This window comes from Camelina sativa, chromosome 2, assembly GCF_030686135.1.
Source record: "Camelina sativa cultivar CO46 ecotype springtype chromosome 2, ASM3068613v1".
In the NCBI taxonomy this organism is placed as follows: Eukaryota; Viridiplantae; Streptophyta; class Magnoliopsida; order Brassicales; family Brassicaceae; genus Camelina; species Camelina sativa.
In genome coordinates this window covers 18901879-18929861 of record NC_141881.1, presented here as the reverse complement: position 1 = coordinate 18929861, position 27983 = coordinate 18901879, and the positions used below count along the sequence as shown (strand labels likewise).

At 36.4% G+C, this 27983-nt stretch overlaps 3 protein-coding genes across 5 annotated transcripts; all 3 read left to right on the top strand.

Annotated features, from left to right (window-relative positions):
- The first annotated feature begins 178 nt into the window (after positions 1 to 178).
- LOC104725279 (CBS domain-containing protein CBSCBSPB5) lies at positions 179 to 3923 on the top strand. 3 transcript variants are annotated; one of them, XM_010443911.3, is made up of 15 exons: positions 179 to 572; positions 676 to 849; positions 1060 to 1240; positions 1316 to 1448; positions 1518 to 1688; positions 1810 to 1888; positions 2011 to 2124; positions 2217 to 2283; positions 2363 to 2468; positions 2543 to 2601; positions 2733 to 2842; positions 2925 to 3043; positions 3133 to 3218; positions 3308 to 3397; positions 3517 to 3923. In XM_010443911.3, the coding sequence occupies exons 2-15, from the start codon at positions 698 to 700 to the stop codon at positions 3694 to 3696; spliced, it is 1647 nt and encodes a 548-aa protein (XP_010442213.1). In that variant the 5' UTR covers positions 179 to 572; positions 676 to 697; the 3' UTR covers positions 3697 to 3923. The 3 variants fall into 3 exon arrangements, 2 of the variants coding, with proteins under 2 accessions (XP_010442213.1, XP_087341816.1); XR_015580585.1 differs by having other exon boundaries at positions 215 to 572; positions 2203 to 2283; XM_087485690.1 differs by lacking the exons at positions 179 to 572; positions 676 to 849; positions 1060 to 1240; positions 1316 to 1448 and having other exon boundaries at positions 1633 to 1688; positions 1810 to 1892.
- A 3973-nt stretch (positions 3924 to 7896) lies between these two features.
- Positions 7897 to 10110, top strand: LOC104725270 (protein NUCLEAR FUSION DEFECTIVE 4). The gene is made up of 3 exons (XM_010443902.3): positions 7897 to 8416; positions 8668 to 9485; positions 9590 to 10110. The coding sequence occupies exons 1-3, from the start codon at positions 8078 to 8080 to the stop codon at positions 10050 to 10052; spliced, it is 1620 nt and encodes a 539-aa protein (XP_010442204.1). The 5' UTR covers positions 7897 to 8077; the 3' UTR covers positions 10053 to 10110.
- Positions 10111 to 10759: 649 nt separating this feature from the next.
- On the top strand, positions 10760 to 12899 carry LOC104752401 (uncharacterized). Its single transcript, XM_010474526.2, has 3 exons — positions 10760 to 10892; positions 10991 to 11039; positions 11678 to 12899. Exon 3 carries the CDS (start codon positions 11680 to 11682, stop codon positions 12622 to 12624), a length of 945 nt encoding a protein of 314 aa, XP_010472828.1. The 5' UTR covers positions 10760 to 10892; positions 10991 to 11039; positions 11678 to 11679; the 3' UTR covers positions 12625 to 12899.
- Positions 12900 to 27983: the final 15084 nt, after the last annotated feature.

The window sequence follows — 27983 nt, the reverse complement described above, 5'->3', positions numbered from 1 at the left end:
TTTTTTGTAACAAATATGAACTTTAATTCTTAGAATTGACAACCAAAATAATTTTTCTTTGAAAAAACACTTATTTGGGAAAAATATGACTAATGAAGAAATATGCCTTCTTATAAATATTTATTTCATAAAAAAAGGAAAATCTAGAAACCAATACTGACTCATTAATATGCAATCTGATCGATTATTTATTTTAATTTTCTTCCATAGAATTAAGGCAGACGTTCCAGTTTTGAGAGATATATTTTTTTTTTGTCAAACGTTTTGAGAGATATATTAGAGAAGAAAACAATGATACCGTCGTCGTTCCCGCCTGATAAATAATTACTCTCAAGGGCAAATATGTAGTTTTGTTCGATAACAGATTGGCAAATGAAGAAAAGTTCCATGTCCACCACCCATGGATTTTTTTAATAATTAAATTATTTTTTTCCTCTGGCAGATTGGGTTCTTGCTTTCCCTCTCGGTCTCCTCTTTTCGTATCGATCCTACAAAAATTTGCCATTTTGAATTTTCTTTTCTCTGTAAATTGATATATCTCCCAAAATTTTCCCAAGAGAAAAAATTATTTGGTAATGTTCCAATTGGGAAACTTTGTTTCGTTTATTCCAAAATTGCAACCATATTCAAAATCTGATGATTGTCTTTTTTTTTTTTTTTTTTCTTTCTTTTCAGAATTTGATCGGAAAAAGTTGAAATGGCAAACCAAGGTGGTGGTCCTTCGAGAAAAAGTCTCTCGTTCTCTGGTAATTCATTTCAAGGGAGGAAGAAAGGTCCTGACAACGAAGGTGGTGGTGGTGGTTCTGACCTCCTCCCTCGGAGATCTCTCACATCTTCTCGTTCTTCCATGTAATCATTGATTACCTCTTAATAATTACATTTTGAGACAGTTTTATAAATGTTGGATTCATTAGGTGTGCGTCTTAGCTTTATTGGTATATTACTATACCTAAATGGCTTGGCTTCTGTATTGCAACCATGAGGATACTTGGTTTGTTGGCTATTTAATTTCAGATACATGTTTAAAAGTATATGTTTGCATGTTTTGTTTTTTTATAGAAGTTTGAGTGGGGAAAGGAGTGGAGAGAGAACTGTAAAGAGACTAAGGTTGTCTAAGGCCCTTACCGTACCCGATAGCACAACTTTATATGAAGCTTGCCGAAGGATGGCTGCACGTCGCGTTGATGCCTTATTGCTGACTGATTCTAATGCATTGCTTTGTGGGATCCTTACTGACAGGGTAAAAACTTTTTCATGACCAGTTTCACTCTCTTTTTGTAATTGGTGGCTTGAATAGATCTATTTACTTTTGAAGGACATAGCAACAAAAGTAATTGCTAAACAACTCAACCTTGAAGAAACACCTGTGTCTAAAGTTATGACCAAGAACCCTGTTTTTGTTTTGTCTGACACTATTGCTGTGGAAGCTCTTCAAAAGATGGTGCAAGGTTTGTGAAAACACATTTCTTTCTTCATATGTTCTTTTCCATGATATGAACTGACAAGTGGATCTGCAGGCAAATTTAGACATTTGCCGGTTGTAGAGAATGGAGAAGTTATTGCACTTCTCGATATTGCAAAGTGTTTGTATGATGCAATTGCCCGCATGGAAAGATCAGTTGAGAAGGGTAAGGCCATTGCTGCAGCTGTTGAAGGCGTTGAAAAGAACTGGGGTACATCTATCGCTGGTATATCTCCATTTTTGATTCCTTCACAACTGCAGAACAGCTTTAAATTGTCTTCTTTTGTATGCATAGGTTGTGTTTAAACATACAGTTATGTCTCTTATTGCGTCTTTTTTGGATACAGGACCAAATACTTTTATGGAGACACTTAGAGAACGAATATTCAAGCCTTCACTTTCAACTATAATTCCAGAGAATACAAAGTAGGTAATATCCCCCTTTAAAATCTGTGATCATTCACTTTGATCTTATTATTCTTAATACTTTTTTTTATTAAAGAGCAATGCAAAGCTTAACGAGTAAATTTGGAAATGAAAACATACAGAGTTTTAAAAGTTGGATTGGATGAGACGGTGTTAGGAGTAACCATGAAGATGGTTGAATATCAGTCAAGTGCAGCCATGGTGATGGTTGAAAACAAATTAGTAGGGATTCTGACGTAAGTGTCATATAAGCCTTTGTTCTGCTACTTTGGTTTTGTTTCAAACTTTTCTAGTGAAACTTTGATATTGAATAGTGATTTTGTGTTAGTTCAAAGGACATTTTGATGCGGGTGATAGCCCAAAACCTTCCTCAAGAGACAACTACCGTGGAGAAGGTACTGTTTTCCTTAAGTCATCCCTTCCTTAAGAGTTAAATCAATTCTCATTTCCTGTCTCTGTTGATTCTTTATATAGGTTATGACTCAGAATCCAGAATCTGCAACTGTTGATATGGCTATTGTTGATGCCTTGCATATCATGCATAATGGAAAATTTCTGCATCTTCCTGTTTTAGATAAAGGTAACAAAACGTCCGCAAAAAAGTTTGAAAACATTGTTATTTCAACACTTGACTAATGTTGATATTTCAAACAGATGGAGATGTTGTCGCTGTGATTGATGTGATCCACATAACTAATGCTGCCGTTACTACGGTAAAACTTTTTTCCTTTATTATTCTCTTCTAGTTGAAGTCGGAAACATGAGACAAGATCGATAAACAATCCTGCCATTCTTGTTGAGAATCTTGTTTTGTTATAAGCTCTCGTACTTCCTTTTTGACAAGGCTGGGAGTACGGCTGGAATAAATAATGAGACAGCAAACTCAATGATGCAAAAGTTTTGGGATTCTGCTATGGCTTTGTCTCCTAACGAAGATGGAGATGAAACTAGGAGGTTTCTACTATTGTTCCTTTGAACCATTTAGTTTTGACCATAGGCTGGTTTCTTAAACTGAACCATGTACATGATTTGGCAGTGAGGAAGAGTCGTTGAAATTATCTTCGGAGATAGAAGGGACAAAATCATTCTCATATCCTAATACATTTGCTTTCAAACTCCAAGATAAAAAGGGACGAATGCATAGATTTATGTGTGGTACGTTAACTCATAACACTTGAAAAATAGGGCACCTTTTATGCCAATGCTGCAGAGTCCGTTAACCTTATTTTACTTTCTAATTATAGAAACACAGAGCTTGACAACTCTGATAACAGCAATCCTACAAAGGATGGGGGATGACATTGAGCCTGATAACTTGCCTCAGATAATGGTACATAATTATTATTCGAAAACTTTTTAAACAAACGAGAAGAGGAAAAGTTCTGCTTCTTATCTTGACATGTTTTGTGGTGTGTATAGTACGAAGATGAAGACAATGACAAAGTCGTTTTAGCATCAGATAATGATCTTGGAGCTGCTGTAGAACACGCAAAATCAATAGGCTGGAAGGTAATAAATTGTAGATCCATTCTATTTGGTTCAAGAACGTGCTTATTTTTTCGGTTTGGTTAATATGGATTTTGTGTTAAAGAAGTTTCTATTTTGGTTTGGGATTCCAAACGGTGCAGGGTTTGAAATTGCATCTGGACCACACAGAAGAGAGAGGGCACATGAGAGGTTTAAGCGCAGTGGATATGGACTACGACCAGTCAAACTCATGGGCAGCCGCTTACAAGACGGTGGCAGCCGGGGCTGCTCTTGCTGCTGGACTTGGAGTTTTGGTGTACCTTAAACGCCACTCAAACTAACAGATTCTTTTTTGGGAGGTACAAAGTTGAATGCTTTTGCAAACCAATTTTTCAAACCAAAGCTTGCGAAGTAGACCTCTTCATTAATTCGTGTTTGTTGTTTTGAACTTGTTGCTCATCTTGATTCTTATTTGTTTTTCGACCTTACACATGAATTGTATATAAATAAGTGAACATTTATTTGTATTGACGGTGATTTTTTTTTTTTTTAAGGTTGATTTGGTAAATGTTTGGACATTTCAAAAGTTTATATTTTCTTCATAAGTTTGATATGTAAGAGCATTTGGTCAAGAGAGAACAACACCGACGTTTCTCTTATTTATGAGCCTTTTGAAAGCAAAGAGAGATTGTTTGTAAATGTGGAACTTTGTATTATTATTTCAGCTCAAAGTTTACAATGCAGCTCTTGGCTTATTTATACACTCGAACATAAACCCTAGTGCTTACAGACACTTGTCACGATTAGTTTACACATATTGAATCCAAGGGTTGTGAAACGATTTGACAGCTTGATGATTGGCTGATCATTTAACTGCTTTAGTTGTACGGCCTGCACACGCGGCTACCTCCTTCCCTTTGTTGAGCTTATCTTTAGCTGATGCTTTCTCATACGCAGCTTCCTCCTTTGTTCCTTTAGTTTTGTCTTGCAGTGAAGCTGTCTCGGTTTTGTCTTTTGGTGAAGGGATAGCCATTGGACTTTTTCAACCTTGGTGGGTTTTGCATTCTTGTTTATACGGCCCATTTCTTCCTTTGTCGAATTGACGTCATTTTGCGTCTTTGCTGGAGTTGGAGCAAGCAAATACTCTGTTTCCAGTGGAGGCTTCATTCTGATGTTGCTAACATGTTAATAGGTAATAGATAATTTCTCCTCTTTCTAAGAGTCTCTGGAACTTCTCTGTCTTCTCTGGAATAGGTAGAATAGTACCACCAAAACCTAAAGGCAAGGCCAATGCTAAGGCCAACACTGCAGCACCGAAGGCTAAGGCTAGGACCACTGCACCCAAGCCTAAGTTTAAGGCCGCATCACCTAAGCCTAAGGCCGCAACACCCAAGCCTAAAGTCGCATCACCAGCACCACCAAGGCATAAGGTCAAGGGTCACAGGGATCGCAAATACTTCTTTTATAGAGGCGATAAAAGCAAGTTGGTCCTAAAGGTCTTGAAACAATCCTGGAATGAATGCTATGCCATTGCCACTACTAGGCATTTGGATGCTTTGTGTAGGCTAGAGGGGTTGTTAGGCGATGATGAGTTCTTGTCTATTCAAGAAGTGATAAACTTGATGCCTAGGGGAAAATTAACAAAGGGTGCTATGAACAATTTAGATGCGTTGACAGACGTTTTTGACAAAGGAACCGTCTTAGAGAGTGTTAACCTTCTCACTTTTCACTATTCAACTACAGCAAAAGCACCTGCAACCGATGTCAAAAGGTACAAAGCTGTAGTCACACGGGAACTGAATGATAGCTATCCAAAAACTGATGGTGAAACCGGTGAAGAAGATATATTTGAAAAGTATCTGGAAGAGTCTGCCAGATTGTTACCAACAGCGGCTCGTCTACTCGGTGTAAAAAAAAGTATTTGACAGTATCAAAGGGTAAACAGTCTATCTTCCTCCTGAATCGTCTAAGGAAGAATATGGTCACATGTTACTTATCACAGGATTTGGTATATGCTTGAATCCATCCAGTTTACATGATTCGTTTCTATTCTAAATAATGATTCATACCTATAAAATGTAACTATGTTGACTCTATATCTTATCATCCTTAATTTTGACGTCATTACATTAGTTGATCGAGATAAGCGACTCTCTTATTTTTCTAAACATGTGCCAATAAAAAATGGAAGGTTGTAAAGAATTGAGGCCGGAGAGTTTGGAACTTTACATGATTTTACGTTTTTTCTTCTAACGCTCGAGGTATGCAAAAAGAATAGTTTGTGGATAACATCATTATGCTTTCTTAAAAACAATTATATATATATATATATATATATATATATATATATATAAAGAATAAACTAAAAATAATTTTGCTGAATTCTCAACGTCTCTCATTTTTCTCCTATATGCATTTAGTCCATCATAAAAGTGTCCAAAAGCATTGTAATCATGTTTAGAAGATTGTGCAACCGTTGTTCAAGACAATGTTGCTCATAATCTTGCGATACTATGTTTAGGCCATGACTATTTAAAAATTTAAAATGAACTTTTACATATTGTGTTTTGCATTTACATGCTTATAATATTGTAATCAAATCTCATAGATGCATAAAACATAGTCATAACTCATAAAACAAAAGGGAAAAAGAGAGGTAATATAATCTAAGAAGGTAAATAAGTTAGTTACCATAATTTATGTGTAGGAGAGTTTGTAAACTTACTTAATAATTTCTTCTTTTTAGAAAATAATCAATACTTTTAAATCGTTGAAAATTGATTTTATATTTACAGTTACTTTATTAAAAAGTTACATTTACTCATTACAACCATTCGTTCGATACTCAATTAAGATCACTTTATCATAACAGTTTTTTTTTTACTAATAATATAAATATCAATAACTGTTATGATGATTGCAACTATTTATCACAATTCTTTATAAATTATCTTATATTTATAATACATTAAACAATATTTTTGGCAAGATTGCCTCGATTTTTTGCCATAATATTTTTTTTATCATAAACAATACTTTTAGTTTTTATGTTGATGGTTGTGTTTGACTAACACTCTATATTTAATATTTATGTAGTTTTAATACTACTTATTATTTTTTTCCTTTTTAAATAATTTTAATTTTATTAGGATCACATACTCTTACACAATTCTTTTACTTTCAAATAAATTTATAATATATAATTTTAATTTTTGTTTTAAATACTTTCGCGAGTCTGATCCTAGTATAAATGTATAATAATAATTATCCATCAAAAGAATTTTAAAGACATCTATATCTATATATACATTTTCCAAGTACATTTAGCAAATAAATCCTGAAGTTGCCATCTATTTACAAGACTGCCATTATATTAAATATTTTTTAATTTACTATTTATTTAATTATGATAAGGTTTTCGATTTTATAAACAATTATTCTTCCATAATCGTAACTTTCCAAAAAAATCGGAACTATATTATTTACATTAAATACTAATTTAATAATTAATTAAATAAATATAAATTTCCTAAATTTGAAAAAAAAATTCTCCTTAATCAAAGTAATAATGTGTGATTCTTAGCATATTCCTTAATAAAACTGATTACACAGATTTTTCTCGTAATTAGTTGTTAACTAAAATATTATTGTCTTAGAGAAGAAAGCACCCTATAAATATTTTACACATAAACGAGAATTATCATCACCAATTACATAACACCTACAGCTTACTGAAAACCATTTGAACATTGATTTTGAGCTTAGGGATCAAACGTGACCTTAGCACACTATTTGGTTTTTTCTACATTCATGTTGTTGATACATTTATCATATTTTCTGATTTTCAATACTAATATTTTGACGTAGTGATGAGAGAATGGCGTGACAGGAGTTGCAGCGGTTGACATGTGGGTGGGCGAACAATTTGACTATGATTATAATTCCAACACATGTGCTTGGGACAAACAGTGTGGCCATTATACTCAGGTTGTGTGGAGAAACACTGAAAAGTTGGGATGTGCAAAAGTGAGATGCAAGAATGGTCAAACCTTCATCACTTGCAACTACGATCCTCCCATTAACTGGGTTGGCGAGTGGTCTTACTGAAAAAAACTCCATTTAAATGCTTACAAATCATATATGTATTGTTCAGTTATACGAATCATCTATCATGGAACTAATAAAGATTGGTTTGTCCGGTCCGGTCCTCTTTGTACCATATATGTGTAGTATATACGTGGATTTTTATAATGGAACAAAAAATGCAATTAGAGAACTATACACGGAAAATTTTTTAACACATCTTTCTAATCAAATATTAATAAAATTATCTCATTTTATTTTAACTAATAACAATAATAGACGTGCATATGATTTATTTAAAATTATATTGTTTCACATATATAAAAAAAATTGGTGATTACGGGTGATAACCAATATAAAACTGAATATATATAAAAAAAAATTAATACAAATTAATTTTTATATATTTTAAATTAAGAAATATAGTCCCGTGCAAAATTTTATTTTTTCTGTTTTTTATGAGAATTTATTTTTATGTTTACAATTAGTTTATATTTACATTGTAATGCAAAATTATATCTTTGTCCACACGGATTTTTTGAATTGCTTTTTGTTATTTTATTCTCATTTCTCAAAATGATCTTTGTTTGATTTCATTAGTTTAAATTTCATACTTGTTTTTTCCTGAGGCCATTGACTATGCCTTGTTGGCGTCACAAACTTGAGCTCCTAGCCAACGACCGATGGCTAGTCTTCGTCTGTGCCATGTGGATCCAATCCGTCGCCGGCGTCGGTTATTTATTCGGCGGCTCTATGTCTCCGGCGATCAAGACATCCCTTGGTTACAATCAGAAACAAATCGCTCTACTCGGCGTTGCTAAGAACCTCGGTGACGCAATTGGATTCGTCTCCGGTGCTTTATCTGAGGTCTCACCTTCCTGGGTGGTTCTAATCGTCGGTGCAACCCAGAACCTTATCGGCTACGGTGTCGTTTGGCTAGTCGTCACTGGTCAATTGCCTAATTTGCCTCTCTGGATGGTTAGAGATGATTCAATTTTTGCATCAACACATTCGTTTTCTTGGTTTAAGTAATTGTGATGCTCTTGACCAATTTTGATTTGTGGTATACTTAGATTTGTAATCGGTTATAGCATTAAGTTGATTCCACATTTGATCTCATTCCACACTGGGGACTTGCTTGCTTTAGCAAGCACTTGATTTAATGTTCTTGATTCTGGTTTTGTAAACTATATATAGAAAGTAACACTTTTTTTCTTTTGTTCATATAGTTGTTTGTTGCTATATTCGTGGGAACAAATGGAGAAACTTACTACAATACAGCATCGCTTGTGTCATGTATTCATAACTTCCCGGAGAGCCGTGGTCCTGTTGTTGGAATCTTGAAAGGCTTTTCTGGTTTGAGTGGAGCAATCTTGACTCAGGTTTACTTGATGTTCAACCCTTCTCATGATTCTTCGGTTATTCTCATGGTTGCTCTTGGACCACCAGTAGTGGTTCTTGCTCTGCTATTCATTGTTAGACCCGTTGATGAAAGGAGTTGCAGAACGAACTTGCGTTCTGATGATTTACGGTTCCTGGCTATTTACGGTTTTTGTGTTGTTCTTGCTGTATATTTACTAGGATTGTTGGTACTTCAGAGTCTTGTTGATATATCTCAAACTACTATCACAACCTCTGGAGCCATCCTTGTCGTTTTCATGGTTGTTCCAGTTCTTGTCCCTTTTTCATCGGTTTTTACCTCGGGTAATAGTGTCACCTTAGTGAAGTCCCAAGAAGGAACTTCCAATGTGGATCAGCATGAGGTTAAAACTTTAATTGAGAGAAGTGACATACTGCCGGAGAAGAAAAGAGCACCGTGTATAGGAGAAGATTTCACCTTGCTACAAGCTTTGGGACAAGCTGACTTCTGGCTTATATTTATGTCTCTGGTTCTAGGTGTAGGTTCGGGGATAACGGTTATAGACAATCTTGGTCAGATTTGTTATTCCCTTGGGTACAACAACACCAAGATATTTGTCTCACTGATCAGCATCTCCAATTTTCTCGGCCGTGTTGCTGGTGGCTACTTCTCTGAGCTAATCATACGGTACAATACCCTAAAACCATTTCACTTTCACATCAAACATATTATGTTATAGATGCAACTCTGTTTCTTACTGACGTTTTCATCTCTTTCTTCCTCTTGACAAGAAAATTCTCACTTCCAAGAACATTGGCAATGTCTGCGGTTCAGATGATAATGTCTTTAGGGCTTATCTACTATGCAATAGACTGGCCCGGGAAGATCTACGTAGTGACCATTGTAATAGGAATGGGTTACGGCGCTCATTGGGCCATCGCTCCTGCTTCAGTCTCCGACATTTTTGGCTTGAAGAGCTTTGGTTCTCTCTATAATTTCCAGATTACAGCTTTGCCTATAGGGTCGTTTGTTTTCTCAGGTGTGATTGCTAGTAACATCTATGACTACTACGCCAGAAAGCAAGCTGGAACCACCACAGAGACTGAGTCGCTCGTCTGCACGGGCACAGTTTGTTATTCAGTCACGTGCGGTCTCATGTCCATGGTGTGTCTAATGGCTATGGTGTTTAGTTTGAGTGTTGTTTATAGGACTAGGAAGTTTTACTTGAGGATTCACCGAGTCTCAAAGACTTAAAGATTGTGCAATTGTCATTTAGATCTTTCGAAGATTTATATGTAAGCAATTTCTACAAGCTTCGGTTCCATCAAACATGCCTAATTAGAGTTCATATTTGTTTCAATGTGATATTAAAAGATAATTAGTCAAAAGAGTTTAATGCGTTTAGACAGTTTTGTGTGTTATGATAATTGTGTTTAGACATCTTAAATGTCCACATTCCATAGTTTTACCCTTTGAAAATCTTTGTGGATAACTAATTTGAAACATGATTGGTTCCTAGAACAATTACTTACCCTAACGACCAATTAGGAGACAGATTTTTAAAACTAAAATATTGCCACTTAATAATTTTAATAGAGAAAGAAAAAAATCTTTTACATTTAGGAGAAATAATAAAAATATACTTTTTCGAATACGGTCGTCCTTACTTTGACCATAATTAGCCATATTAAAAAGTAACTTAAAAAAATGAAAAAAAAACATAAATAAATATCTTGTTACAGTTTACAGAGAAACAAACAAGTCTTTAATTTGTTCAAAGGTTTTTTTTTTTATCAAGCAAAAAGAGAAATAAATCCAACACATATATACTATAAATTGATTAATTTAGACAAACACTAATTGCAGATTTTGAGAATGGAAATAATTTAAAATTGAGCACTGGAAACTTTGACTAGATACATTTTGTAATAACTAGTAATAAAATCATGGTACATTTTTACCATAAAGAAAAAAAATATGCTGTTCGAAGCTCTATAAATTGAGCTTCTTCATCTAGTAATCTAAGGAAGAAGCATAAACAAAATCACCGACAAGTCTAAAGCTGTTCTTTTCTTGGTTCTCCTCGACGTAGAGGTATGTATAAATATATACTTTCATCACATACGTTACAGTGCATCATTCTTTTCTCAGTTATGTTATGTAATATGATATGAATATCTCTCTTTTGATAGGTGGTTTTTGGTGTTTGGCTCTTCAGATTAACTGTGTGGAGAAGTAAAGGTATCGAAATTTTACTTTAGTTTTGATTTTCGTGTTTTAATCTCTTCTCCTTCGTTTTGATAACGGGTTGCTGTTATCCAGTTTGTGAATTCCTGACTAATTTTGTGTGTTCGATCGTATCACCTTTCCTAGTCTTAAACATATTTATATACATGTTCATAAACGCTTAGTGTTTTCAGATATTTATTAGTTTCAATTTTAGAGACATGCATCAATATTTTCGGATCTAACTAAACATGTTTTTGAAACCCGAATCTGTTTTCATGAGTTCGTGATTTTACTATGTAACGAACTTTCACGCGCAAATTTTATAAATTTTCAACGAACTTTCGCCCACAAACTTATTGTAGATTTTCCAGATTTGGCATGGGTTGCTTATTGAAGTGTTTATGTTCATCTTTAGATCTGGACATCTATATTTGAAACAGATCTTAAGGAAAATATATATTAATTAGAAGAACAATATTGTTGGATTTTAAATTTCATGATTTATCTATAACGAATTTTAGGGCGCAAACAATCTAGTTGGACTCTAAATTTCATGATTGATCCATAACGAATTTTGGTTCAACTTACGTTTTCATTGATTTGTAATTGACTGAGTTATATTCTCTCTTATTGGTTCAACTTTGTTCAAGAAATGGACGATATCGACATGTTCCTACAAAATATCCGCAAAAATAGAGGCAGACTCGAGAATACTCCAAATATGATTGGAGGTGCTTCTGCTGAAAAGGCTTGGAATGGAATCAAACTACGCCTTAAGAAGACTGCATCTACCTCTCAAGACAATAACGGTGGTGCTGTTGGTGCTGTTGATGCTGAAGAGATAAGCCCTCTTCGATCTAAGTTTGTTCTAGATAATGATTTCTATGACTTTGACAAGGACCGAGTTGAAGGTTCGTTTAAAGAGAACGAAGTATGGGCTGCTTATGGTGGTGTTGATGGAATGCCCCGACTCTATGCACTGGTGCATAGTGTTGTCTCTCAAGAACCGTTCAACTTGAGTATTTCTTGGCTGGATATTACCAACGATGAGGAACCGGCTACAATGAAGTGGGTTGATTCAGGTTTTTCCAAGACAAGCGGACGCTTCTCAATCGGGGAACGCATGATCAACACCAAAGCTCTCAAGCTATTCTCACATAGACTCAAGTGTACAAAAGATGCTGAAGGGTTTATTCACATCTATCCTACGAAAGGTGATGTTTGGGCTTTGTATACAAACTGGTCACCATCTTGGGGAGACGAAGATGATTGGGACGATGATGAAGAAGAGTGGAACGAGTTTGAAGTCGTTGAAGTGGTTGAAGACTTCGATACGGAAGTAGGTGTAATGGTTTTGCCATTAGTGAAGGTCCCTGGATTCAAAGCTGTCTTTCGTCGCGATTCTGATCAGTTGGCATTCTCAGTCAAAGATCTGCTCAAGTTCTCACATCAGGTGGTCTATCACAGGCTCACTGGTCAGGAAGGTGAGAATGTTCCAGAAGATTGTTTGGAGCTTGATCCAGCAGCTTTGTCACGGGAGCTTTGCGGGGATCTCTCCGAGGACGAGCTTCTCACTGAGGACGAGATGAGTGAATAGGAGGATTAAGTCAAGGTTGTCACCGGAGTCTGATACCCTGTTTTATCTTTGCTTTTTATATTTGATTCAAGAAACTACAGTGAAGCTGAGTCAGTATCGATTTTGTATTGATTCAGTGAATTTATCTTTACTTTTAATTTTTTTTTTTGGATGTTGTTTGATGCTCCTAGCATATGGGTGTATCTTGAAGCAGGGTTTTTCAGATTGTAATGAGATTTTGATCTTATGTTTTCTCTATCATTTTAAAACTCATATCTCCATATATGCATACTACACTAGAAAGTAAGCCAGAGTGCCATCCCCACCGGTCACCATAGAGATTGAGTCGCTCATCTATACTGTCTCGGTGTGTTATTTGTCGTTTCAATGTCTCATGTCCATGTTGTGTCTAATAACAATGGTGTTTAGTTTGAGTGTGGTTTGTAGGACGACGATGTTTTAATTGAGGCTTCACCGAGTCTCAAAGACTTGAAGATAATGTAAGATATATTTGTAAGCAATTTCTTCAATATAGATCAATAATAGGAAATGTGAACGCAATTTCTAAACTGGAGCCCACGTTATAGAATAGAAGGTAACTAGATTAAGACTCGTGCTAGAGCACATGTTGAAATTTGTTTTATTTATATTGTAATTTTTATATAAAATATAATTTATGTGATTGTTTTTTAAAATTTTGTTTTGGCTAAAACATTATGCAATAAAATCACATGCTAAATATGAAGGCTTGAAAAAGACATATATTTTGTAAGTATTATATTGTAATATTTCTAGATAATTACCCGTGCTATAACACTGGTTAAATTTTATTTCGTAATCTATCTTGTAACCCACTATTTAACTTGTAACCAATCAATCTATCAATTTCATAATCTATCTTTGGTTAACGTTGTGGTCTATCGATAAAATCTGTGGAAAATAAATTTGTAGTAATTTATTTAAAGATCTTTGGAAACAAAGTGATATAGGACTAAAATCTTCCGAATATACAGTTTGAAATATCCATGATTTTATTTGTTACCATTAATATATCAATTATCAATTTGGAATATCCCTAATATTTAGGTGTAACCGATTAATATTAATATATAGATTAATCTATAATCTATTTGTAACCATTTGTAACCATTTATTAAAAATATAAAGTCTACAAAAACTATGCTGTGTACTTCTTTTTTATTAAAAAGGGGATATTAAAATATAATAATTAGCATAAATAGTTAAATAACCATCTTGTTTACTCATATCCTGTTTTAATTTATATTTGGAAGCGAAATACGTCACAACACCCACAAATCAAATTTCCGGTTTGGATGTCGATAAACACCAAAAAACGATGTCGATCGACACCATTTAGCGGTTTGTGCTAGGGCTGTTTCTAATTTCTCCTTTTTGGCTCGGTTTAGTGGAAAACCCTAGAGCTCGAATATTTAAGGAGAAAATCCAAGGCTCTTGTTTCTTTTAGCCACTTTTCGTCCTCCAAAGAGTTTGAGAAGAGAGAAATAGTTTCTTGTGAGTTTCCTGAGAGTTCTAAGACTTTTTGGAGAAATTTGTTCCTGTGAGTGGGGATCTAATGCTAAGGACATGTTGGGAGGCCTGTTGTGGTCTTGGATTCGTTATTGGTTGTCTAAAAAGTTTTGTTGGAAAGGTGATTGCATAAGCATGACTTATCTAAGTTTCTGATTCTCTGATTTTGTGTTCAGTAAATTGTTTGGTTGATGTCTATCTTCTGGGAAGTTTCTAGAGTTGGGTCATTAGAATGCTGATGATTTGTTTTATGACATTGCCGATTCATTTTTATTTAATTCATTGGTTTATTGATTATTTAATTTATTGGTTTTGGCTATTGATAATTTCTGGTTTAATATTGGTTGTTTCCGCTATTTGAATAGAATGATGTTAGGTTGTTAGTGAGTATGAGATTACTAGTAAATTATTACATTAAAAGAAAATGGGTCGGGTCATTTTGACATCATCACTGAATATGTTTATAATAGTTAGAAGAAATAGGCTGAATGAGTTATATAAAGTGTTTAATGCGCTTAAACTGTTTTGTCTGTTATGATAATTGTGTTTAGACCTCTAAAATGACCACATTACATAGTTTTACTTTTGAAAATCTTTATGGATAACAAGTTTGAAATATGATTGGTTCTTAGAATAATTACTTATCCGAACGACCAGTCAGTAGCCAGATTTTAAGACCAAACTTTGATACTTAATAATTTTTTATAGATAGAAAACAATCTTTTACATTTTAAGAGAAATATATTTGTTTCTTTATTCGAAAAAGTTCCACACTCCTTACATAGAACTTAAAAAGTAAATGATTTTTTAAAAAAAATCTTAAAAAATCTCATTTTTCTTTAAAGAGATATAAATATGTCTCTGTTCAAAGTTTTTATTTTATTTTTATTTTATTTTTATTTTATTTTAATTTTATTTTAATTTTTATCAAACAAAAGAGAAGTAAATTAATTATTAAATACATACTTTAGAATAATTCATTTTGACAAATACTAATTCTTGATAAATTTAAGAATCGAAAGATGAAAAGATTTTTGTGTATTTCTCTTGACCGTGAAGGTCGAACATATATACAAGTTCACATTCTTGACCAAGTAAAGATCTAGACAAAAAGGAAATATAAAATATACACAATATATACACATCCGTAACTATGGATGTTTTCCATTATCCCCCTCAAGTTGGAGCATGAAGATCCAAAATGCCCAGCATATCACGAAATTCGTCGAACTCTCATTCCCCCAAGGCTTTAGTGAAAATATCTGTGAGTTGCAGGTCAATTGGTGACAGCTTGTCCGGTGGGAAGGTTGTTAAAGGGTGGTGACCAGGGTTCGAGGAATGCCTGGCGCACCAATAACCTACTGGTGGATTTGGATGTGAGTTCCTTTCCACGGTGAGGGGTTATGATCGATGTCCTGAAAGACCAGCTTGGGGTCTATGGGAGCAAGCTAGCGGTAGGCTAGTGGGGTCCACGGGATGAATTGTTACATATTCTTCCGTTCTTGAAACACTGGATTAGCACTAATGTGCAAAGCAGCCATTTTATCAGAGTAAAGATGCATAGGTTGTGTCAACTTAACTCCAAGATCAACAAGCAGACCTTTTAATCATTTCAACTCTTTAGCTGTCCACGCTGTAGCTCTATATTCGGCTTCAACAGAAGAATGACTAACAACATCTTGTTTCTTTGTCCGCCAAGAAATTGGCGATTGGCGAAACTGTATGAACCAACCCGTCGAAGATCGTCGTGTCAAAAGACAGGTTGCATAATCCGAGTCACACCAACCATAGATGTGAAGATCACAATCAGCTCTAAGTTAAATGCCTTGTCCCGGACTGCTTTTCAAATAATGAACTACCCTTAGAGCTGCATTCCAATGCTTTTCAAGTGGAGCTTTCATAAACTGAGACAAAATATTAACAGAATATGCAATATTGGGTCGAGTAACACCAAGATAGATCAACTTTCCAACCAGTCGTCGATATGAAGCAGGATCCGGTTGAACAAGACTATCGGCTACAAAAAGGCGATGATTTTGTTCAAGCGGGAATGTAACCGGCTTTGATCCAAGCATTCCAGTGACTACCAAAAGATCAAGAACATATTTTCATTGGCTCAAATATATTCCTTGTGGACTCCTCGTAACTTCTATGCCCAAAAAATATTTTAACACACCTAGATTTTTCATATGAAAGCATGTGCTAAGATAATTTTTGAAATCCACAATCGATTGAGCCTTATTTCCTGTAATCACTAAACCATCAACGTAGATAAGTACCCTTATCTCAATTATGCTCTTCTCATATACGAACAATGAGTAATCTGCCAAAGATTTCACAAAACCGTAGGTCTCCAAAGACTGAGCAAGCTTTGCAAACCAACAACATGGAGCTTGCTTCAGTCCGTACAAGGATTTTTGTAAGTGACAGACCTTACCATTAAAACGTGAGGGAAATCCAGGTGGCAAAGTCATATACACCTCTTCTTCAAGGTCATAGTGAAGAAATGCATTATGTACATGCATCTGATGTACTTTCCAATTTCGAGCCGTGACTACAGCAAGGTAGGAACGAACTGTGGTCATCTTAACAACTGGTGCAAATGTCTCACCATAATCAACACCCTCTATTTGTCGATTTCCCAAGACCACAAGTATCGCTTTATAGCGCTCGATCATTCCATCTGACTTGTGTTTAATCTTAAACACCCATTGGCACCCGATTGCCTTTTTACCTTTTGGTAAGTCTTCGAGTGTCCATGTCTTAGCTGCTTCGAGTTAACCAATTTCACTGCCGACCGTATTCTTCCACTTATCATCACACATAGCTTCTGAAACACTTTTGGGTTCTTTTGCATTTGTGATAGGGACCAGAAATGCCTTATGACCGGGTATAAAAGTCGATGATGACCCGACGGCCAGGTATAAAGCCGTTATATTGAAGACTTGTCCAATCTCACCTGTGTTACCACGTATGAGCTTGCCGGGAGTATTGGGATATGGAGAACCATGTTAGAATTGCGGAAGTAGAATTTCAGAGAAAGAGAAAGAGAATGAACAAAGAACATAATAGAATTCTTAGATTAGCAAAAATCAATTGTAGGTTACATGACATATATAGCTACTACTGCACCATATAGCCGTTACATAGACATTAAGAATGAAAAGGACTGAACATAGACTTGTTACAGAGCATCTCAACTGAAAGCGACTTGTGCCTTGTTTGACTCGCCTATCTCGCTCATCTAGACAACATGTGACTTCTCTGTGGCAGTCTGCAATTCCTATCTTCTGGATCCTTCTCTTCCAATGTCACTTGATATTCATAAGGCCTCTGTGTTCACAATTCTCTTATTCGGTCCATAGCCCATTAGTGACTTGTACGGACAGTCGTACGGATACTCGATCACATGTCACTGATCTCATATCCTTGATCAATACTCCCCCTCAAGTTTAGTCGAAGTAATGACTAAACTTGGATCTCCGTGATATACCACCTCGTTAAAAACCTTGATATAGAAAACTTAGTAGGACAAAACTATATCCAGGGAAAAAGAGTGTGATCATCACGGAGAGAGAGGATTTTTGATCAGGGACGAGTAAGGTCCACAAGTCCAAGTTTGCTATAGATATGTGAGCAAACCTTGTGACTTGTGATATATCATAGTTTTTGTGGTTTTTATCCATGATATAAAGAGTCTTTTAGAGTCTTTTGATTTGTTTTGTAGGATGTTTTTGAGTCTTTACAGGTTTTCTAGGATTTTAGCATGAATGGAGCAAAGTGGAGCAGTTTGGATTATTTTGGAGCAATAATCTGGAGGAAATGAAGTTGGATTCGAATCATAGAGTGATGGTGTCGATCAACACCACCTTGGTGTCGGTCGACACCCCTGTCTGCCGACTCAAGACCCAAGTTTTGGAAGATTAACAAAAGTTGCCCAAAGTTTTCCATAATTGCAAGACAAGTCTCTGACGTGTTTTTGGACATATAAATAGTATTTTTAGGTGTTGAGAACCCTTAAGTTATTTTCTAGCAAGTTTTATTTTCTGCAACCTGAGAGCTTTGGGAGAAAGAGAGATCTGAACTCCTTTGTAAAGAGAAGAATTTCTAAACTCCTTCTTTACTCTTTTAATATCTATTGCATGTTATTCAGAATGATGTCTTGTTCTTCATTGAATATGTCTGAGTAGTTTGCTTGTTAGGTTCAGGTTTTTTTCACAGGGTTTTTATGAATTATTAGATCTGTTTATTTAGGATTCAATATCTATCTAGATCTTCATCATAGGTTGTTCTTCATATTAATTTTTGATTGATCACCTAGAATTAATAACCTAGGAAAATAAATTGATATGAGAATATAATTGATTTTCCTGATAAAACATTTTGATGAGCAGAATTATTTCTTGCAAAGAGATTTGATTTAATAATTTTTTGAACAATTTAAACCTGTTTTTAAAGCTGATTTTTAACCTAGAATTTTGCAAAGAGATTTGGATTTTCTGGTTTTAAATTTAGATAATATTTGCAGTGAGAACTGATTTATTTTACAGAATTGTTTAGAGTTCTAGATCTGTTCTTAATTGCTTGAATCCTATTTATTTCTTGATTTAATAATTTGTAATTTCCTGAAAAATTCCCTATGCCTAGCTTTTTGATCTTCTGAATTTACAACAGCTTTTATTTAATATTTTGCATTGTTATTTGAATTTTAATTTAATCTGTTTAGCATAATTATAAAACTCTACAATTTATTGTGTAATCTAGAGTCCTTGTGGAATCCGACCCCTAAGTACTACATTGATCTCTTATTTGAGAGAGTAGCTCTAGGGATTAATTTGAGCATATCAACTTGCAGCCTTAGTAAAAATATCGGTTAGTTGATCTTCACTCGGCGTGTAGCAGGGGAGAGTAACGCCTTCCTCAATCTTTTCTCGAACTTTGTGGCAGTCTAACTCAGTGTGTTTGGTTCTCTCATGAAACACAGAGTTGGTTGCGATGTGGATAGCTGCTTGGTTGTCACAATGCATAGTGATAGGAGCGGAAGTCTTGATGCCTAAGTCTTCGAGTAGTGCCTTTAGCCATGTGAGCTTGGTTGTAAGCTTCCTCATTGCTCTGTATTCTGATTCTGCACTTGACATCGAGACCACTTTTTGCTTCTTTGTCTTCCACGTGACTAGATTACCTCCGATGAAAGTGCAGTAGCCTGTGATAGATCTTCTATCTGTCTTGTCACCACCCCAGTCAGCATCACAATAACCCACAAGTTCAGTGTTAGCGTTCTTTCCCATCCAAATTCCTTGTCCAGGGCTCCCTTTAAGATAGTGAAGGATTCTCTCCAAAAGGCTCCAATGATACGTTGTAGGGGCTTTCATATATTGACTCACCTGGTTCACAGCATAGCAGAGATCAGGCCTAGTTAGAGCCAAATATATTAACTTACCTACCAGTCGCCGGTAGCGAGAGGGATCTTTATAAGGTGGATCTTTCCTCTCCCCCTTTCGCTCAACTTGGTATCCATCAGGAAGTGGTGTGTCTACTAGCTTAGCTCCGAGTTTTCCTGTCTCATATAACTAGTCAAGAGTATACTTTCTTTGTGAAAGAAATAGACCCTCTGGAGAGCGACATACTTCAATCCCAAGAAAATATTTAAGTTCTCCAAGATCTTTTATATCGAAAACAGACTTAAGATGAGCCTTAATCTCTTTAATACCTCTTTGTTGTCTCCAGAGATGATTAAATCATCAACATAAATGAGAACAACAACAGTACCTTCAGCACTTTGGAGAGTAAACAGAGTATTGTCCATATGAGATTTCTTAAAGCCATGATTTAGGAGTGTAGTGCTTAGCTTGTGGCACCAAGCTCTTGGGGATTGTTTTAGACCATATATAGCTTTCCTTAGTCGCAACACCTTTCCAGGAGCAATGGTGTCTTTAAGACCCGGTGGAGGTGTCATATACACCTCTTCTTCTAGCTCTCCTTGTAGGAAGGCATTTTTGACGTCCATCTGCCATAACTCCCAAAATAGGTTAGTAGCAAGATATAACACGACTCTTACCATATGGAGTTTGGCTACTAGTGCAAAAGTGTCCTTGTAGTCTTCCCCATAAGTTTGTGTGAATCCACGCGCCACCAGTCGAGCCTTATATCTTTCAATGTCTCCATTGCTCAGGTATTTGATTGTGAAACCCCATTTAGAGCTTACTGTCCTTTTTCCTGGTGGAAGATCAGCTTCGTCCCATGTATGGTTGCGTTTCATGGCTCTCACTTTATCGTCTACCACGTTTAACCATTCTTTGCTTTCTTTAGCTTCCTCATAAGTGTTTGGGATGCTATGTTCCTCTATTTTGTTAAGAAATGCTTAATGATCAGCTGGTAGTCGTGCGAGTGAACATACTGCTTGGATTGGATGAGCAACGGCTTGGTTGTTATAGTAAAAATCTTTATCTCTCCAAATAGACATAGGAGGTCTCTTACGAGCACTACGTCTTAATGGTTGGTGAGTCGTCTCCACCTCTTCTGCTTCTTTTGGTGGATTCGTATTCTCCCCCTCTGACTCATTGGCCGTCAAGTCGAGCAGGGCTGCAGGAGGATTCTGTGGAGGTTCTGGTCTAGAGTCTCTGTCGAGGTTTCTTCTACATTTTCAGGAGCCGTATCGCCTTGTATCTGCAGTGATGTTTCTGTTCCTGACTGAGCTCCAAGATGATCAAGAAGAAACTTGAGACTAGCCGATCTATCAGTCGCTGTTGCCAAGTTTTCCAAATCGCTCCAGTCCCTTTTGTCGAAGTAGCCTTGGTTTTCCAGAAACTTAACATCCCTTGAAACCAATATACAGTTGTTGGTGGGATCAAAGTATTTGTATCCCTTTTGCGTAGTCGAGTAGCCAAGGAACATGCACTTGGTGCTCTTAGCATCCAATTTGTTTCGCAGTTCTCCTGGTATAAACACAAAGCAAACACAACCAAATACTTTTAGGTGATCAATGGGTGGTTTTACCGTGTTTAGTACCTCGAACGGTGACACATCGCCTAACACTTTCGTTGGTATTCGGTTGATGAGATAACATGCAGTCATCACTGCATCTCCCCAATATCTTTTAGGAACATTAGTGTGAAACATCATTGAGCATGCAACCTCCATCAAATGTCTGTTCTTCCTCTCTGCAACTTCATTTTGTTGCGGAGTGTACGAATAACTTGTTTGGTGCACGATGCCTTGTTTGGATAGGTGTTCTTTGAACCGAGTACTTGTATATTCGCCTCCATTATCTGTTCTAAATACTTTGATCTTAGTGTTAAATTGGTTAGATACATAACTTTGAAAGTTTATGAATGCATCAATCACACGATCTTTTGATGGAAGCAAAGTAATCCAAGTATATTTGGATTTCTCATCAATAAAAGTCACAAAGTATTTGTTATTGTCCCTAGATATGCAAGGTGATGTCCACACATCTGAATGAACTAGATCAAAGCATTTTTCATAGATAGTAGTAGACTTAGGAAAAACAGTTTTACAATGTTTACCGAGAATACAGGCTTCATATCTAGAGTGATCAAACAAAACATTAGGTAGCATTAACTCAAGAGCTCGAGAGTGAGGATGGTCTAATCTAGCATGCCACATAGCGTTAAAAGAAAAATTCAAACATCTAGCAAAGGTAGATTTGGAAGCACTTGGTGAGGTGTCATCAAGAATGTAAAGATCATCTCTGGTACCACCTTCTCCAAGTAATTTTCCAGACTCAATATCCTGAAATTGAACATCATTAGGCCCAAATATTGCATAACAGTTTAGATCAGTTGTTGCCCTTTTTACTGAGAGAAGATTGGAAGTAAAATTAGGCATGTAGAAAGCTTTTGATTCCTTATCAAATAACCTTAAACTACCAATTCCTTGAACCGGAATGCTATCTCCATTAGCTATTATAACGTTACCTCTAGCCGGTTTTATATTGTCAAGTAGGTTCGAGTTACTAATCATGTGGTGTGATGCACCAAAGTCAACAACAAGAGACCTATTTGAACTATGGGTGAAGAAGGTTTTACCAGAGTCTTTATTGGCAGCTAGAGATTTGAAGAAGGCTTCCAGGTCTGATTTCTTCACATAATCTCCTGACACCATTCCTTCTCCATTCTTTGATGCACCCGCGTCACTTTGTTTGTCTTTAACTCTGGTTATGTTGGCTCTGGGCTCCTTGTTGGTCACACTGGGTCTTAGATGAGGATGTAGAAACAAACACTTATCTTTAGTGTGGTTCTTACGCTTGCAGTGTTCACATCCTCCCTTTGATCTTCTCTCATCAGGTCGGTAGGTTCCTTTGTTTGCCATTGGAAGTTCACCTTTTCCCGTAAACAGACCGAGTGAGCCCTGTTCCTTCTGAATTTGTGAGCAGACATCGTCGAGACTAGGTAGTTTGTCTGCCCGAAGGATATGCTTAATGAGGTCATTAAAGGTCGGATTGAGACTTAGGAGGAGAGCAAAGACCTTATCTTGTTCCCTTCTCTCATTAAGAACCGCAGGGTCCATGGTGTTTGGTCGGAGCATCTCGAACTCTGCCCACAGAGACCTAAACTTGCCAAAGTGCTTGTTGAACTCCATATCTTCTGGAGTTAGGTCATTGATAGCTTTCTTAACCTCAAAAACTCGAGTAAGATTGGAGATGTTTCCAAATACAGTCTTCAGTGTCTCCCATAATTCACTAGCCGTTTCACAGTACAAATAAGCTTCGAGAATGGGAGCCTCAAGAGAGTTTTGGCGTATGGAGAGTACAGTCTGGTCTTCTTGAAACCATTTGGCTTCTTCTTCGAGCTTAGCTTCTTCTTTGGCTTCTTCTTTGTCTTCTTTGGTAGTTTCTCTACCATCTTCTTTGGTGACTTTCGTTGGAGCTCTTGTTCCTTCAATATGGCTCCAAAGTCCGCGGCCACATAGTGTGGTTTTGGTGGTCCTTGACCACATGAGGTAGTTTCCTCCCTTAAGAACAGTTGGTAACACGAGAGGTTTTGAGTTTTCCATGTTTTAGTAGTATAGCTCTTTGAGCAGAGTTTTAACCGTAGAGATTGTTGTAGAAACAGAGTATGAGAGAAATTATACTGAGTAAACAAGGAGAATATCGAGTATAGAAAGAGTAGGTTTAGAGAATCAAGAATCGAAAAATATGCTATGATACCATGTTAGAATTGCGGAAGTAGAATTGCAGATAAAGAGAAAGAGAATGAACAAAGAACAGAATAGAATTCTTAGATTAACAAAAATCAATTGTAGGTTACATGACATATATAGCTACTACTGCACCATAGCCGTTACATAGAGACATTAAGAATGAAAAGGACTGAACATAGACTTGTTACAGAGCATCTCAACTGAAAGCGACTTGTGCCTTGTTTGACTCGCCTATCTCGCTCATCTAGACAACATGTGACTTCTCTGTGGTAGTCTGCAATTCTTATTTTCTGGATCCTTCTCTTCCAATGTCACTTGATATTCATAAGGTCTCTCTGTTCACCATTCTCTTATTCGGTCCATAGCCCAGTAGTGACTTATACGGACAGTCGTACGGGCAGTCGTACGGATACTCGATCACATGTCACTGATCTCATATCCTTGATCAATAAACCGGAGATCGACCAAGATTGACGGTCGAGATGACAAACCCAAAAATATTTTAATTATGAAGATTGAGAAGAATCTAGAAGATATAGTTTAGGAATATTTATATTTATCTAAGTATATTATTTACATTTACATTATCTTAGTTTAGGAATTCTCTTGTGTATATAAAAGAACATAAGTTGTAACATTATGATCATGAGAGTCTAATATAATTCTTCCTCTAACACATTATGTGTTCTTACTCTCATCAAATCTATCATGGTATCAGAGCAATAGAAACTTTGAAGATTCATCAATAGAAACAAATCAAAATTAAGCAATAGAAACTTTGACTGGATGCAATTTTGAATATAGGAAAAAATAAACTTTACATGTTTTGAAGCTTTAAAAAATCACCTTCAAGTTTAAAAGCTGTTATACTCTTGATTTTCCTTAACATAGAGGTATGTTTACCTTCATGACCTACGTTACGTTCTTTTGAGCTCATTTGCTAATCTATTACATATGTTTTATCGATCTTTCTCTTGTCTAATAGGAATATATCTGTTCGTTGGTGGTTTTGGTTTTTCCTGACTAAGTTTGTGTTTTGACCGTTACCACTTTTCCTTGTTTTGGTATATATATTTACAGTATTTTTTCAATAAATGATTACACTATTGCAATTTTTGGTTGTTCCAATGATCAATCTCACTGTTTTGCAGGATCTTGTGACACTATTTGGACCCATAAGTGATGCAAATGAGATCAATAGCAGAATGCTTTAGAAAAGAAGCTAGAAGAGCAAATATTGATGTACAGAAGTACAAAGCGGGAGATCTTGCTGGAGCCAAAAAATTTGTTGTCAGGACAAAAGATCTTGATTCTGAACTTTGTTGTCCTCTCCGTCTCAATGTAGTTACGTTCCTCATGTGCAGACCGCTTTTGCGAAGAAAATCAACGGTGAATCAACTGATTTGTATGCTGTTTTAGCAGTTGATCCAACTGCAGATCAAGAAACAATCAAAAATGGTTACAAGAAACTAGTTCTTGACATTATCTATGACGTTGACGATATTAGAGCCCACAAGAAAGACAAGCCCAAGTCCAATGTGATAGAGCCCACAAGAAAGACAAGCCCAAGCCCAATGTGATGACATGTAACTAGGGTTCTTAGCAAGATGAAAATCATATATATATATTGATGTAATGAGAATTTAGAGTGTATCTTTGAGAGTTGCCTCTTGTGGTAACTCTCCTCTTTAATCATTGTATGAAGTTCAATCAAATCCTAATCTCTTGGTGACAATCTAGTGTATTCATCTTGCTAAGAACCCTAGTTACATGTCATCACATTGGGCTTGGGCTTGTCTTTCTTGTGGGCTCTAATATGTCCAAATAGGGAACCGATTCTCAGCTCTTACCTCACAAATCTGGTGCAACTAAGGATGACACTTTTCAGTCATCAATCTACCTTTGTAATCATTAGGTTAACATGTCTCCTTCTATATAAGGACAAGATGTGTAATCTCTAAAAACTTATGAATGTAGAAATATTATTCAGCCGCTTTTACTCTGTTTTATCTTGAGCTACTGCTCTAGCTTTCATGGTATCAGAGCTCTGGTAGTACGCCGCTATGGCTACGATAGAGTCTTTCTCTTATGCCCCTCTCTCTATCTCTCAGGTTGTGACTCTTAAACTAACAGAGTCCAACTATCTGCTATGGAAGACTCAGTTTGAGTCCTTTCTCTCACCACAACTGCTGCTCGGCTATGTCAACGGTTCAATCACTCGTCCGGAATCTACTCGCTCTGTTACTGGTGCTGATGGAGTCACTACAGAGCCAAATCCGGATTTTGCTAAGTGGATTCAGAAAGACCAGCTTGTCATGGCGTGGATCTTTGAGTCCTTGTCCGAACCAGCTTTGAGAGTTGTCTATGGTATGCAATCTGTACAAGAGGTATGGACTGCTCTCGCTAATAAGTTCAATAGGGTTTCGACCACTAGAAAGTTTGAGCTTCAGAACCGTCTGCGTGCTTGTCTTAAGTTAGGAAGAACCATGGAAGAGTATCTTAGTGAACTTAAGCAAATCTTTGATCAACTTGATTCTATTGGTTTTCCTATGACCGACTTGGAAAAAATTCATGGCTTATTGTCTGGCTTGGGAAAAGAATATGAATCTGTTTTCACGGTTATTGAGTATTCGATGGATTCAATCCCGGGTCCTTGCTATGAGGATGTGGTCTTCAAAGTCACAACCTTTGATGATAAGCTCAAGACGTATTCCTCTACTTCTGCGGTAACACCTCATCTAGCTTTTCAGGCTGAGAAAACTTACTTCGATAGAGGAGGCTCAGGCAATCGAGGTGGTAGATCTGGTGGAGGTTACAGAGGTAGAGGTAACTACTCAACAACAGGACGTGGTTTTCAACAACATGGTCGAGGTGCAACAGATCAGAATGATCAGAACAAGACGACAGTTTCCTCTAGACCAACCTCTCAAATATGTGGAAAGTATGGGCACAATGCGTATGACTGTTACAACCATTTCAATGAAGACTATGTCCAACAACAAACAACTGCTTTAGCTGCTATGCGGGTCTCTAAGGGTGATTGTCACAATGGTACTGAATGGCTACCTGACAGTGGCTCAACGGCACACATCACGAACTCTACTGCAAACCTGCAACATTCTCAGGCTTATCATGGAAATGATTCTGTCATGGTTGGAAATGGAGAGTTTTTGCCAATCACTCACATTGGTACTGTGCCACTGCAAACTCTGACAGGTAAATTTCTGCCTCTGAAAGATGTTCTTGTTTGTCCTAATGTGACCAAATCACTGCTTTTGGTCTCTAAGCTTTGTACAAACTATCCATGTTCCATTAAGTTTGACTCTGATAGTGTGCGTGTAAAGGACAAGCATACCAAGAAGCTCCTCACAACAGGAAACAGGATTAAGGATCACTCTATGTTGAACAATCCTGCATTCGAAGCTCACTACTCTACAAGACAGCTCGCCACAAGTGATGATGTCTGGCATAAACGGTTGGGACATCCCAGTGCAGAGATTCTTCAACATCTCTCCTCTTCTGCAATAATCTCGGTTAATAAACGCACCAACAAGCCTTGTGAGTCTTGCAAGCTTGGCAAGAGTGCTCAACTTCCGTTTTCTTCTTCTACTTTTGTAGCTAGTAGACCTCTTGAGAGGCTGCATTGTGATTTGTGGGGTCCTGCTCCTGTCACTTCTTCTCAAGGGTTTCGATACTATGTGATTTTTGTTGACAATTACTCTCGTTACTGTTGGTTTTATCCTTTGAAGAATAAACCAGATTTCTACTCAATCTTCCTACTTTTCCAAAGATTCGTAGAAACACAATTTAATGAGAAAATCAAGATGTTTCAGTGTCATGGAGGAGATGAATTCACTAGCAATCAATTTGTTACTGAAACAAGGAATTTATCTAGGTTCTACTTATGCAATGAATGTATGAGAACATGCAAACAAAGACATAAACAGAGATGATGTGATGGAAGGCAAGGTGTTTCAATACCCTTATGATGTTGTAGCATAAAGGATGTCAATCCATAAAGAGTATGATATGTAAGCAGTCAAGATGTGATCAATGCATTCAAGTTAAGCCAAATATCAAGTTGATTTGTTTCTAACAACCTAATGAAAATAATGAAATGCAATGAACTAAGACAACTTAAGACAATACTAATGCTGAATTAAACTGTAGAACAAGTGCAATAAACTATGCTAAGCAATAGAAAACTACTAACAAATGCAACTAAGAGCAAACTGAAATGAAACAGAACAATGCATAAACAAGTAAGTAAACAAGAGCTCGACCTAGCACTCGGTCGAGTGCATGGTCGAGTGGGTGGTCGAGTTGACAAGCAAATGAACAGAACCGAAACAGAGCATCAACAAAACAGAGCAGGACGAAAGTAAAGCAAACAACTAACGATTAAACAGAGAAAGCAGTAATAAACAATGAGCAAATAGGTCCTAGAGATGGGATTAATTGGTTGGTAACAAGCTAAGCTTACCCATATTGTTTAACAAACTTCATAAAAGCTATCCCTAGACAATGATCTTCTAATACTTGCTAATCCATTCTCATGACAATAGCAATCAAGTTTAGTAACATCCTAACCCAACTCTCATTGGTGAAACCATACTAAACAGGCAATAAACTCAGATCATCAATGTCAAAAATCATATTAAACATCTAAT

Coding starts and splice junctions, on each gene's coding strand:
- LOC104725279 (XM_010443911.3), top strand. CDS start 698: ATGGCAAACCAAGGTGGTGGTCCTTCGAGAAAAAGTCTCTCGTTCTCT. Junction 850..1,059: donor ACATCTTCTCGTTCTTCCAT/GTAATCATTGAT, acceptor GTTTTTTTATAG/AAGTTTGAGTGGGGAAAGGA. Junction 2,125..2,216: donor AAATTAGTAGGGATTCTGAC/GTAAGTGTCATA, acceptor ATTTTGTGTTAG/TTCAAAGGACATTTTGATGC.
- LOC104725270 (XM_010443902.3), top strand. CDS start 8,078: ATGCCTTGTTGGCGTCACAAACTTGAGCTCCTAGCCAACGACCGATGG. Junction 8,417..8,667: donor CTAATTTGCCTCTCTGGATG/GTTAGAGATGAT, acceptor TTGTTCATATAG/TTGTTTGTTGCTATATTCGT. Junction 9,486..9,589: donor TTCTCTGAGCTAATCATACG/GTACAATACCCT, acceptor CCTCTTGACAAG/AAAATTCTCACTTCCAAGAA.
- LOC104752401 (XM_010474526.2), top strand. CDS start 11,680: ATGGACGATATCGACATGTTCCTACAAAATATCCGCAAAAATAGAGGC.